The 12,528-nt window shown below is 40.0% G+C and overlaps 1 protein-coding gene across 1 annotated transcript in view; it reads right to left on the reverse strand.

Moving 5' to 3' along the window:
- SPTLC2 (serine palmitoyltransferase long chain base subunit 2) overlaps window positions 1-12,528 on the reverse strand; it is a 103,805-nt gene that overhangs the window by 48,342 nt on the left and 42,935 nt on the right. The window contains exons 6-9 of the mRNA XM_040477856.1: window positions 9,353-9,446; window positions 7,624-7,729; window positions 6,176-6,395; window positions 3,392-3,518 (exon numbers count right to left, since the gene is read on the reverse strand). Coding sequence (XP_040333790.1) covers window positions 3,392-3,518; window positions 6,176-6,395; window positions 7,624-7,729; window positions 9,353-9,446 — 547 coding nt within the window. The remainder of the gene's footprint in view (window positions 1-3,391; window positions 3,519-6,175; window positions 6,396-7,623; window positions 7,730-9,352; window positions 9,447-12,528) is intronic.

Below are 12,528 nucleotides of genomic sequence, written 5' to 3' on the forward strand. Positions count from 1 at the left end.
ATTAGATCATGGGTACATTATTTTCTGTACCTTTTCATCAAATCTGAAGGACCAATAACATTTTTTTAATGCTTATTTATTCTTGAGAGAGAGAGAGGAATAGAGACAGAGCACAAGCAGGGGAGGGGCAGAGAGAGAGGGAGAGACAGAATCCGAAGCAGGCTCCAGGCTCGAAGCTGTCAGCACACAGCCCGATGCAGGGCTCGAACCCATGAACCATGAGATCATGACCTGAGCCAAAGTCAAACACTTAGCCAGCTGAGCCACCCAGGTGCCCCTGAAGGACCAATAACATTTTTAACCTACCTGAAGCATGCCAGAAGCCTGCCAACATTAGTGAGGCCACAGATTCATAAGAATCTGAACTCAAAACTAGACAAGAATCTGAATTTGATACTAGGGCAAGAGAAACAGTGTGTCTGTTTTTTTTGTGTCACCCTAATACCCTTAACAAGACAAGTGTGCCTCCTATCAGAACTGCCATCCTCCACACCTCACCTGCAACCCCTCTACCCGTACTATTATGCTCAGGCCACAGTGGACTCCTTGGTCTTCCTGACCATAGAGTTGCCTCCATCTCTAGGCCCTTTTATCCCTGGATTTTTCAGGGCCAAATCCTCACTTCTCTCAAATTCTTGCTAAAATCTTGTCTTCTCAATGACAGCTTTATTTAAAATTGCAAACTGGGTCCCTCGAAACGTCTCTACTTATTCTCCGGAGTACTCACCATTTTCTAGCATACTCCATAATCTGTTTCCCTCACTAGAAACCCCATTAGGCAAAAATTTGGGGGTGTTTCATTCCTGATGAATCACGAGTGCCTAGAAACAGCACCTAGCACACAGCAAGCGCTCAAATATTTGGTAAAATGGTAAAACTTCAATTTTTCTGTTATAGTACTCTCCAAGACTAACACAACAAGCCACTGTCCTCTGCATCTCCAATACTGCCCAAGTATATACTCCACTCAAATGATCTGCTTGTAAGCCCATTTCCTGTGGATTGTGATTCACAGAGCCTAACACGTAGTGAGATACTCAGTGTTTGTGGAATGAATGAAATTCAATGTCTCAAACATAAGAGATTAAGTTTCACTCAGGGAGGCCACTTCTATTATAAAATCACACTCAGGCAATTACTTGCAGATACCTCTTTTTAAAAATCACTTTAAGGCATAGTCAAAGGGCTGCTGCTTGAGTCACACTTTTTTCCTTCTGCAAGGACAATGAAAAGATGCATTCAGTGATACCATAAAAATAAACATTACCTTACACACTCAAATCTAAAAGAAATCAGGTCATATTTAATTAAGACTGGGTAGCTGGATTTAAGAGATACGGAATTTATCTCTACTTTTGGTTTCATTTTTATTATCCTCTATTTTGGCAGAGAAATAATGTAACCAAAAGAAGCTTGTCACTACTAATTAAAAGTTTTAGAGAGTAATTTTTAAAATGTATACAAGCTGGTAGTGGCAAGTTGTAAAAATGGCCACAAACTCTTGGACCCACTTCCCATTTGAGACGGTGTCTGATTTCCCTGCCCTGCAATCTGGATTGGCCTTAGTGACCTGCTTGTTAACAACAAATCAGAAAAGGTCATGGGGTTACAGCACATCCTTTGGAAATGCCTGCTCTGAAGCATCCCTCTGGATTCCCAGTCACCGTGCAATAAGGAGCCCAGCCTCGCGGGGAGGGAATGTGAAGGTGCTCTGGTCAACAGTCTCAGCTGAGCCCAGAATTCAAGACACTTGGGCCCAAGTGACATGGGAGGGAAGAAGCCTCCAGATGATCCCAGCCCCCAGCCATCTGAGTCTTCCCCAGCCGTTTGGGTCTTCCAAGCTCAAGCCTTGGATATTATGGAGCAAAGACAAGCCATCCTGCTGTGCCCTGACCGAATTCCTGACCTGAAGAATCTGTGAGCATAATAAGACGGCTCTTATTTCACACCACTACGCATAGGGGGTGGTTAAAGAGGCGAGAAATAAACTGGAAAATGAGTGCTAACCCAACGTCTATCTATAGCTAATTACCATATTTCATTTTCTCACTGCCAGCAGAGCCTAGATTTCATTATTTGGTATGGATAAGTCATCTATCCAGAGGTCACACATCACACAGATCCATGCTCTAGGACAGGCAAAAAAATTATCCAAAATTAACTTTGATAGCTGTTGGCCTTTCATTGCAGTCACCTCAGTCCATATATTGGATCAGTAAGGTTGATGGCACCTACCTGAAGGAGGTAGATCACTGCTAGCTATATATGTATATCTCAGATCAGAACATGCTACTTGTAACTAACACCATAAAGGAAGGAGAGGAGATAACATAGATACTGTTAACAGGGGGTTACTCACAAGGCTCCATACTGTGTTCACAATATGAATGAAGTATTTCCTTCCCCAAGGAATGAATTCATGAAACTGAAAATGACCAACACTTTCAAAATCCATTTACAAAAATCTCTTACTAGAGATAATAAGGATATATCACAGATGAGAAAAAATATGAAGGTAAAATTCTGATTTAAGAAAACAGGCTTACATTAATCAAAATCAGACATACTCCTTCCTTCCTGTTTTTCAGTGCAAACCAAATAAATCTTACCACAAAATATTATATAGATGAAGACAGCTCAAGGCTAATAATGCAGGATCTTTTATAAGAATAAGACTCATTTTAGACGCACTTAAAAAAGCAACAACCAAAACTAACGTATGTCTCATACACACAATGGAAATAGTTCAGAAGTGAAAAAAACAAAACAAAAATCCCAATTGTTCTACATTTTCTGCAGTCAATACTGCCCTCTAGTGATGCAGAATAAAAGCCAAATAGAAAGTACTACATTTTCTTTATTGTTCATTTTAGTATGTTTATGTCAGGGCACCTAGCTTGGACTACAAATCCCACCAAAGACAGAATAAACAAATCCAGGATGACTTTTATTATCTGCTCTTAAATTAGAAACTCTTTTAAAAGGCACTGAATCAAGGACACTAATATATGCAAACAGCAGACTTTAAATACATTGGGAATAGATTCTCACTACACACAGTGAGTTACATCTTCATATAAAACTGTACAATTTGAGAAAGACTCTGGGGCTCATTACCTAAGACTTATGAAGATAGGTAAGATCGTAAGATTAAAGTGTCACCATCTGTAGACAAGAAAATTCAACTGGAAGCAAGCCAGGCTAGTTGTCATGGCATATGTGTACCAAACACACTGAAAAGTGCCCATAGCAACCGAGGCCTCACACACCTGCCAGTTCTGCCCATTAGTAGACCTGACTCCTCATTTGAGGAAAAAAGTTCAAGAAAAGAGCATGTTTGGTTGCTAAGCATTTACCGAACATAGGAAATATTCCAAGAAAACACACTTACCGAGGGTAGTGCCATCCTGCCCCATGATGCACTTCATAGAGGTGACAATCTGCTCCACAACAGGCGGTGACAGCGACGTGGCATACACTGCACTATGGGAATGTGTTCGCAGATAGTCTATCAGCTCCTGTGGAGTTCACAGAAGCAAGTCATTAGAGGTAAAGCTTGAATCCTCAGGCGATATCACTGCCTTCCTTCCAGGTGAAAGCACTCTTCCTCCCTTCAAGAGCATGGGGATGGGGACACTAATCTGAGATTCAAGATCAACCAGCATCATAGGTCAAAGGACACCACCAGCAACAACTGCATCTGACACATGGCAACAGCCTCAGGCTTTGTTTTGTTTGTTAAATGTGCCACAACACGAAAGAAAGAAAAACTAGTTTTAAAGAAGCTCTCTAAATTTGGAGAACATACCACTTAATGTTATAAACGTATCTGCAATGCTGTGTTAATAAACAAGGCATATGGATTGCTTTTTAGATACAATAATTTCCTTTTTTTTTTTTTAAGTTTATTTATTTATTTTGAGAACACACGCAGGGGAGGGGCAGAGAGAGAGGGAGAGAGAGAGAGAATTCCAAGCAGGCTCCACACTTGTCAGCGACTTGGGGCTCAATCTCACAAACCACAAGATCATGACCTGAGCCGAAACCAAGAGTCAGACACTTAACCAAATGAGCCACCTGGGCACCCCACAATAATTTACTTTTAAGTATTACAAAAAATATCATCTACATGCTACTCTATGTCTGCTAAGCCCATCCTTACACTTCTGAGTAAGAGTAAGACCGTTCTCTAGCATCAATTTTAAAGGTATTAAATATCCTCTAGGGGCACCCGGGTGGCTCAGTTGGTTAAGTGTCCGACTTCACCTCAGGTCATAATCTCATGGTTCCTCAGTTCAAGCACCCCACCAGGCTCTCTGCTGTCAGAGCAGAGCCTGCTTCAGATCCTCTCTGTCCCCTTGTCTCTGTGCCCCCCCCAACATTAAAAAATCTAAATATCCTCCAGATACAGATTTATAAAATAATATAAATATGGCAGAATAGAAATTCACTGGGTCTTTCATGAGAACAGGAAAGCCATCTCACTGAGTGAAGAAAAACTTTGTATGCCAGTTACAAGGAGTCCAAAACAATCAGGTCTATGTCCCTATTCTCTCCTTTTAACTTCACTAAATCTTTAAATAAAATGTGCAAAGTAGCTCATGTATCAGAACCCAAAAAGGACACACAGAATAGGACTACAAAAATAGTGTATCACTTCAAAAACACTAAAGACTATTCAAAACCCACAAAAGCAAAGATATACCATACCTAAATGATCTCCCAGAGTATGATTTCAAGTCCTTTGGTTTGGCAATAAATCTTAGCAATCAAACTCTCCAAAGTGAGCCTGGTTCCATTAACAAAAATTTGAGGTAAAACTCTATCAGCCTTGACTAAAACCACTAATAATGAGTTTTCTCTAAAAGGCAATCAATTATTAAGAGAAAGTCCATGCTTTAAGCCAATGTCAAGGTTTAAAAAGGAATTCGAGATATGTATGAGCTCCTCCTACCACATACCTCATACAAATACTAACAAATGATGTGTTTTTTTCTAATACCATGGAGAGTTTTTTTAAATAACAGTTTTACCGAGATGGAATTAACTTTACTAAAGTATACAATTCAGTGGCTTTCAGTATACTCATAGAGCTGTGCGACTTTCATCACTATCTTGTTTTATTTATTTTTTTAAAGTAGGCTCTATGCCCAGCATGGGGCTTGAACTCATGACCCTGAGATCAAGAATCACATACTCTACCAAATGAGCGAGCCAGGCCCTACTATCTAATTTTAGGACATTTTATTACCTCAGAAAGAAACCTCATACCCATCAGCAATCACTTGCCGCTTCTCCCATCCCCTCAGCCCTTGGCAACCACGAACCTACATTCTGTCTCTGAATCGGCCTGCTCTGGATATATCATATAAAAGCAATAATACAATGTGACCTTTGTGACTGACTTCTTTAAGTTCATGTAAACTGACTAACATGAACTTTCAAATTCATCCATGTTGTAACATGGACGTACATTATTTTTTCAACCCTTACTATACAATCTTATAAACTAGGCATATTTATCTCTGTTTTTAGTGATAAGGAAATGGGAAGGTTAAATGCTTTGCCCAAGGTCTCACAAAGTTAGGGAAATATTCAAACCTAGGCCTCTGTCTCATGATTCAGCCATTTCCATCACAGCGCATTGATTCTCAAAAACCTCAAAGTTCATTACATAATTTTTCAATTGAAAAATACAATGCCTTGTAGTACACCAGAGCAGGCAAAATAATCTTTTTCTTCCTGTCTCTATGCTCATCCAAGATGCATTTGAGGTCAAGGGGAGGGAAACTGGTCTTCTATTCCCACTGGCTCTCATTATAAACTCTACTTTTGAAACTGTGGGCACAACTCAAACCCAGTAGAAGACTGTGGCAAACAGGCAGCACCACTGTGTGTTCTCTCATACAAGAGGGTGTTCTGTATCTCAGACCAGTGTGTAGTTTAGAGTGAAGCTCAAATAAGAAAACAACAAACAATGAACAGAACCCGCCTTTAGTTTATCAGTCACTCCCTAAGCTGAACTGTGAAGCCCAAAGGCACTGTGAGCCTAAGCCACAAACAAATTCAGGGTCTCCACATCAGGGTTCCAGATTCTTATCTGTCACAAGTGAGTTACCAAGTCTAATCACCAGTCCCTTTATCCTCAATTGCTCAATTCACATGGCCCATTTACCTTCTTGCCTCCAATGTATCCTCCAGAAGCACCAAAACTCTTTGTGAATGTTCCCATCATAACGTCCACATCCTCAGGATCCAGGCCAAAGTAATCTACCACCCCTCGACCTGTAGGTCCCAGAGCCCCAATGCTGTGAGCTTCATCTAGATACAAGTATGCCTTGTATTTCTTCTTAAGAGCAATCACTTCAGGAAGGCGAACAATAGATCCCTCCATGCTGGCAAGACAGGAGAAAATACATACAGAGACTTCTTAACTCAAAATTAGGGGCTGGTCTGTCAACTTACTGTTATTATTAATTTTTTCAGCTTATTGCTTTTTTAAAATAGTTTGACAACTCTGCCGGTGATTTTATTTTATTTTTTTTAATTTTTTTCAACGTTTTTTATTTATTTTTGGGACAGAGAGAGACAGTGCACGAACGGGGGAGGGGCAGAGAGAGAGGGAGACACAGAATCGGAAACAGGCTCCAGGCTCCGAGCCATCAGCCCAGAGCCTGACGCGGGGCTGGAACTCACGGACCGCAAGATCGTGACCTGGCTGAAGTCGGACGCTTAACCGACTGCGCCACCCAGGTGCCCCATCTGCCTGTGATTTTAAACTAGCAAAGTTAGGTGATGCCATGGCCAGGCAGATGTCTAGGGGAAAGGAGAGTGGATCTTTTAAAACAAGCATCAGAACAGAACTGATCTTAATTTACCACAGAGGGATAAAGGTCACCAGATTCTTCCAATGCTTGTAATTACAGGCAACATTAGATTTTGTGTTATGTTGCATGTGTAATTAAAATAACAGAATAAAATGAAATAAAAGAATTAAAAAAAAATAGGACATAAGAAAGTAAGTGCGAGGACTGCAAATAAACCAGAATAAAATCTTTCTTCAAATGAAATGATGTATGATTTGTTTTGACATATTAGAAAATATATTCCAATTCTTGGCCCCCTGTATAAATTCCCTCTATAAACAGCAGAAAAAGAAAGGACCCCAACAGAGGGGTGATCTGGAGACTATGAAGCACAACAGAAAGAATAAAGAAAAGCCAGAGAAAAAGACTTCTGTTCTAGTGCAAACTCTGCTTCCAGGTTTGTTTGTTTTTTTTTAACGTTTATTTATTTTTGAGACAGAGAGAGACAGAGCATGAACGGGGGAGGGCCAGAGAGAGAGGGAGACACGGAATCTGAAGCAGGCTCCAGGCTCTGAGCTGTCAGCACAGAGCCCGACGCGGGGCTGGAACTCACAGCGCGAGATCATGACCTGAGCCGAAGTCGGCCGCTTAACCGACTGAGCCACCCAGGAGCCCCTGCTTCCAGGTATTTTAACAAATCATAAACATTGTTTCCTTAGTTTCCAGAGGGGTCTAGATTACCATTCCCTTCTGCTTAAAAATTCTGTAACTTCATGGAGCCAAATCAGAAAAGATAAGAATAAGAAAGTAGGATTACCTATATATTCCCTCCACAAGGATTAGAATTTTCTTCCAGGGCCTTCGAGTCCGAGGCTGACCATAAACAATGGCATCTTTCAGCAGCTTCTCTAGGCTTTGCATATCTACATCACACAAAAAAGAATTTCAGCACAAAGTACCTTCCTCTTTCTGAACTTTATTTCAGAAATGCAAATGCACGTTTCTTATTCAGGAAGGGTGTCTCAAATAGCAAAGGACATTAACTTATGGAATCAGAACTGAGCCGAAAAAGGCAAAATGGGTGAGCTACTGCCAGCTTGAATGACAATCTGAAATGTAATAAATGTTCAAAACCACAAAAACTCCACCAAATAACTGTGGCATAGGTGATTCAGAGTTGGTTAGCATGCTTGTGAAATGGCTCATGTTTCATGTTAAATACCTGACCATTCAGTTAGCTTTTTTTTTTTTGTATTCGTAGAATCAACTGTATCTTTAATCCTAGTGAGTCATTCAGAAATACACACATAAAAGACTGAGCAAGAAAGTGCAAATAAACTATTAAAAATACATGCACCTCTTAAAAAGCAAATAGGAGGGAAAATTCATGCGCATGCTCCATTTCCTTTCACCCAGGATACACTCAATAACTGCTTGTTAAACAGCTTTAACTTAGTAGTGTGCTAAAAATACGCCAGTGCCATCCATGAGACTATGTGGTAAGAAAGCCTGGCAATTAGTTAGCCTTTTGTTTGACTTGATCAGCTGTCTGTACATTATCTAGCTCTCATGGCTCTGTTGGTCCTTAAGGATGGTTAACAGGCCCAGAAACAGCTTGGCTGGTACTACCATTAATGAGGATCATAATTTTCCTGTTAATGATAAATGCTCTGGGGACACCTGGGTGCCTTGGTCAGCTGAGCATCCGACTCTTGGTTTGTGCTCAGGTCATGATCCCAGGGTCAGGGGTTCGAGCCCCATGTCAGGCATCAGTCTCCACGCTGTGTGTGGAACCCACTTAAGATTCTCTCCCCCACCACAAGCCCTCCCCTGCCTCTCTCGGGGCACCTGGGTGGCTCAGTTGGTTAAGTGGCCGACTTCAGCTCAGGTCATGATCTCACTGTTCATGGATTCAAGGCCCACATTGGGTTCTGTGCTGACAGCTCAAAGCCTGGAGCCTGCTTCGGATTCTGTGTCTCCCTCTCTCTGCTCCTCCCCTGCTTGCACTCTGTCTCTCTCTCTCAGAAATAAATACACATTGAAAAAATTTATTTAGAAAAAGTTGAAAGCCAAATAAAAGGAGAATCTTGTATTTTGTACCAAAAGGCTTCCTTTAGCCTCTATTTCTATTCTAATGAGGAAAAAGGCTTCCTTTAGCCTCTATTTCTATTCTAATGAGGAAGAGAATAACTTTTTAAAGTTTATTTATTTTTTTGAGAGAGAGAAAGAGAGAGACAGAGACAGAGAAAGAGAGAGAGAGAGTCCCAGGTAGACTCCACTCTGTCAGCACAGAGCCTGATTAGGGGCTCAAACTCACAAACTATTGATCATGACCTGAGCCGAACCCAAGAGGCAGTCGCTTAACCAACTGAGCCACCCAGGTGCCCCAAGAATAACTTTTAAAAGACTGGACCAGAAGGACATTTTAAATGTCACAACATGCTTCATTGAGATTTTCTATTATTAATGTAACTAATGGTACCATTGCCACTAACCCAAAAAATATTAAACACTAAAGTCTGAAGTGGATTCCACATCAAACTCACTGTTGTGTTTGAAGATTCGAATGGTTGCTCCCGAGAGTCTGGCTCCTAGAACCAGAGATGCATGGTTTAGTTCGTCACTCAAAATCAGGCAACCCTGCAAAACCACAAGCACAGGAAGGTAAGAAGCTGGGAGGAAAGATGTAATTACACAAATTATAAAACGCTAAAATCATGAATAATGCTATCTTATTAAGGAAAGCTTGTACAACAGCAAAACTATCAATTTCAAGAAGAAGAAAAGTATACATATTTTTGTTTTGCAAAATTAACTTAGAAGTAGATGCAGAATTCCAGCCTTTTCATTTCTTCAGTCCTGTGACTGACTTAAATATTCAGGTATACAACAACAAGCTTTTATTTACATCCAAACTCTGAATTTCTCTTCTGCAAGTCTTCAAATCCTTTACTTGCCACTCTTGCATTCCACTGTACCTTAAAAGGATCCTCCTCCTTTCCCTCCATACAATTTTATTTTCTTCTCTTTTCAGCTCATTTTTTTTTTCTGACAAAATCTGCAATATGATTTGTTATTTACCTTTTTATGTATTTTTTTAAGAGTTTATTTATTTTTTTATTATTTTTTTAAACGTTTATTTATTTTTGAGACAGAGAGAGACACAGCGTGAACGGGGGGGGGGGGGGGGGGGCAGAGAGAGGAGACACAGAATCGGAAGCAGGCTCCAGGCTCTGGGCCATCAGCCCAGAGCCTGACGCGGGGCTCGAACTCGCGGACCGCGAGATCGTGACCTGAGCTGAAGTCGGACGCTTAACCGACTGAGCCACCCAGGAGCCCTAAGAGTTTATTTTTAAGTAATCTCTGCACCCAACGTGGGGCTCGTTACAGCTCCGAGATCAAGAGTTGCATGCTCCACGACTGAGCCAGCCAGGAGCCCCTTACCTCCTTTTTAGACATTCTTATTCACCATTTCTGTGTATCAATCTACCATGAACTATCATCCTTAGTTCAAAAATAAAATAAAATTAAATGTCAGCAGTTAACAGCTAAGTACTTAATAGGTTCCTGGCATTATGTTAAGGCTTTTAAAGGCATTATTACTTTTAATCCTCATTAAAAAAATCTCTGAGGCAGGTACTATTATTATCCCCACTTTACATATGAGGAAATTCCCTTTCAGAGAAGTTAACAAACCTTGCCCAAGGTCACAAGCATGCTAAGTGATTCATTACAAAGCTTCTGCTACCAGAACACATGCTCTTATTCTACAGTATACTGATTCCCCCTTCCTTGAAGCTGAATAATCAACAACCTCACATAGAATTTAGTATCAGACTCAAAGAAATATTAAAACTGTATTGGTTCCTGCCTTTAATAGATTAAATGATACTTAATAACATTTCAACTAAAATAAATAACATTTCAACTAAAATACTTGATTTGAAAGATAAATCTTTAAGGTAAGACTTTCCGTGTCTGTATATAAGATCTCTAATTCTACATGATTAGAGTTTCTGAACATACAGGGAAGAATAGAACAAGATTATTTAACTCTTTACTGTGAAAAATTCTGAGAAATTCCAAGTAAGAATCTCAAGATTTATACTGCTAAAATGCAGGACAGGAATGTATTATAATCAACGTGACGAAGTCAAAGAACCATACATTTAGGTCTTTCAAAGAATGTGTCCACTGTATCTAAGTTGTTGAATTTACTGGCATAAAGTTCTTAAAATGTCCTTATTATCCTTTTAATGTCTATGGGATGTGTAGTGATGTGCCCTCTGTCATTCCTGTCACTGGCAATTTGTGTCTTCTTTTTATCCTCACCAGTCTGGCTAGAGAGTTATCAATTTTATTCATTTTCTCAAAGAACCATCTTTGGTTTCACACATTTTTCCCATAGTCTCTTTTCTAAATCATTGATTTCTGAATTTACCTTTATTTTATCTTTCCTCTGTTTGGACTCTTTGGGACTCTTTAATTTGCTCTTCTTTTTCAAAGTCCTTATTTAGATGGCTGATTCAAAATGTGGCTTTTTTTTTATACAAAATTTATTGTCAAATTGGTTTCCATAAAAATTTTTCTTTTTTGGGGTGGCTGGGTGGCTCAGTTGGTTAAGCATCTGACTTTGGCTCAGGTCATGATCTTGCAGTTCGTGAGCTTGAGCCCCACATCGGGCTCCGTGCTGACAGCTCAGAGCCTGGAGCCTGCTTCAGACTCTGTGTCTCCCTCTCTCTCTGCCTCTCCCCTCCTCATTCTCTGTCTCTCTCTCCTTCAAAAAAAAATGTTTTTCTTTTTTTTTTAATGTTTATTTTTTTTCATTTTGAAGGGAGGGGTGATAGGGACTGAGAGAGAAGGAGAGAGAAAAATCCCAAGCAGGCTCCAAGCTGTCAGCATGGAACACAGGGCTCCATCTCATGAACCATGAGATCACAACCTGAGCTGAAATCAAGAATCGGACGCTTAACCAAATGAGCTACCCAGGCACCCCAAAACTTTTCTTTTATTAATACAAGCACTTAACACTATATATTCCCTGAGAATTGCTTTAGCTTTATCTCACAAATTATAATATGCTTCACTTCCATTTCATTCAAATTATTTTCTATGTTTCCTTTCTGCTTTGTGACTCATGAGTTATCTGGAAGTATGTTTTTTCAAATATTTGAGCATTTTCCAGGTATCTCTGTGTTACTGATTTTTCTTTCTTTTTATTTGTTTTTGAGAGAGAGAGCAGGCACGTACGAGTTGGGGAGGGGCAGAGGGAGACACAGAATCTGAAGCAGACTCCAGGCTCTGAGCTGTTAACATGGAGCCCAATGTGGGGCTCAAACTCATAAACCGTGATATCATGACCTGAGCCAAAGTCTGACACTTACGGATGCCACCCAGGTGCCCCTTATGTTACTGATTTCTAATTTAATTGCATTAGAATCAGAGAACATACTTTGAATAATTTAAATTTTTAAAATTTTGTTAAGGCTTGTTTAAGGGCCCTGAAAATGGCCTATCTTGGTAAATGTTTGCTGTTATTGGGTAAAATGTTTCATAAATGTCAATTAGGTCAAGTTGGTTGGTAATGTTTTTCAAGTGTTCTCTAACCTTGCTGATTTTCTGCCTAGTTCTATCAATTATTCAGAGAAGGATATGGAGATGTCTAGTAACAATTATATATTTGTCTATTTCTCCTTTCATCAATTTTTGCTTCATGTACTTT

Source organism: Herpailurus yagouaroundi, unplaced genomic scaffold (genome assembly GCF_014898765.1).
Source record: "Herpailurus yagouaroundi ecotype Mexico unplaced genomic scaffold, PumYag 141, whole genome shotgun sequence".
NCBI classification, from domain to species: Eukaryota; Metazoa; Chordata; class Mammalia; order Carnivora; family Felidae; genus Herpailurus; species Herpailurus yagouaroundi.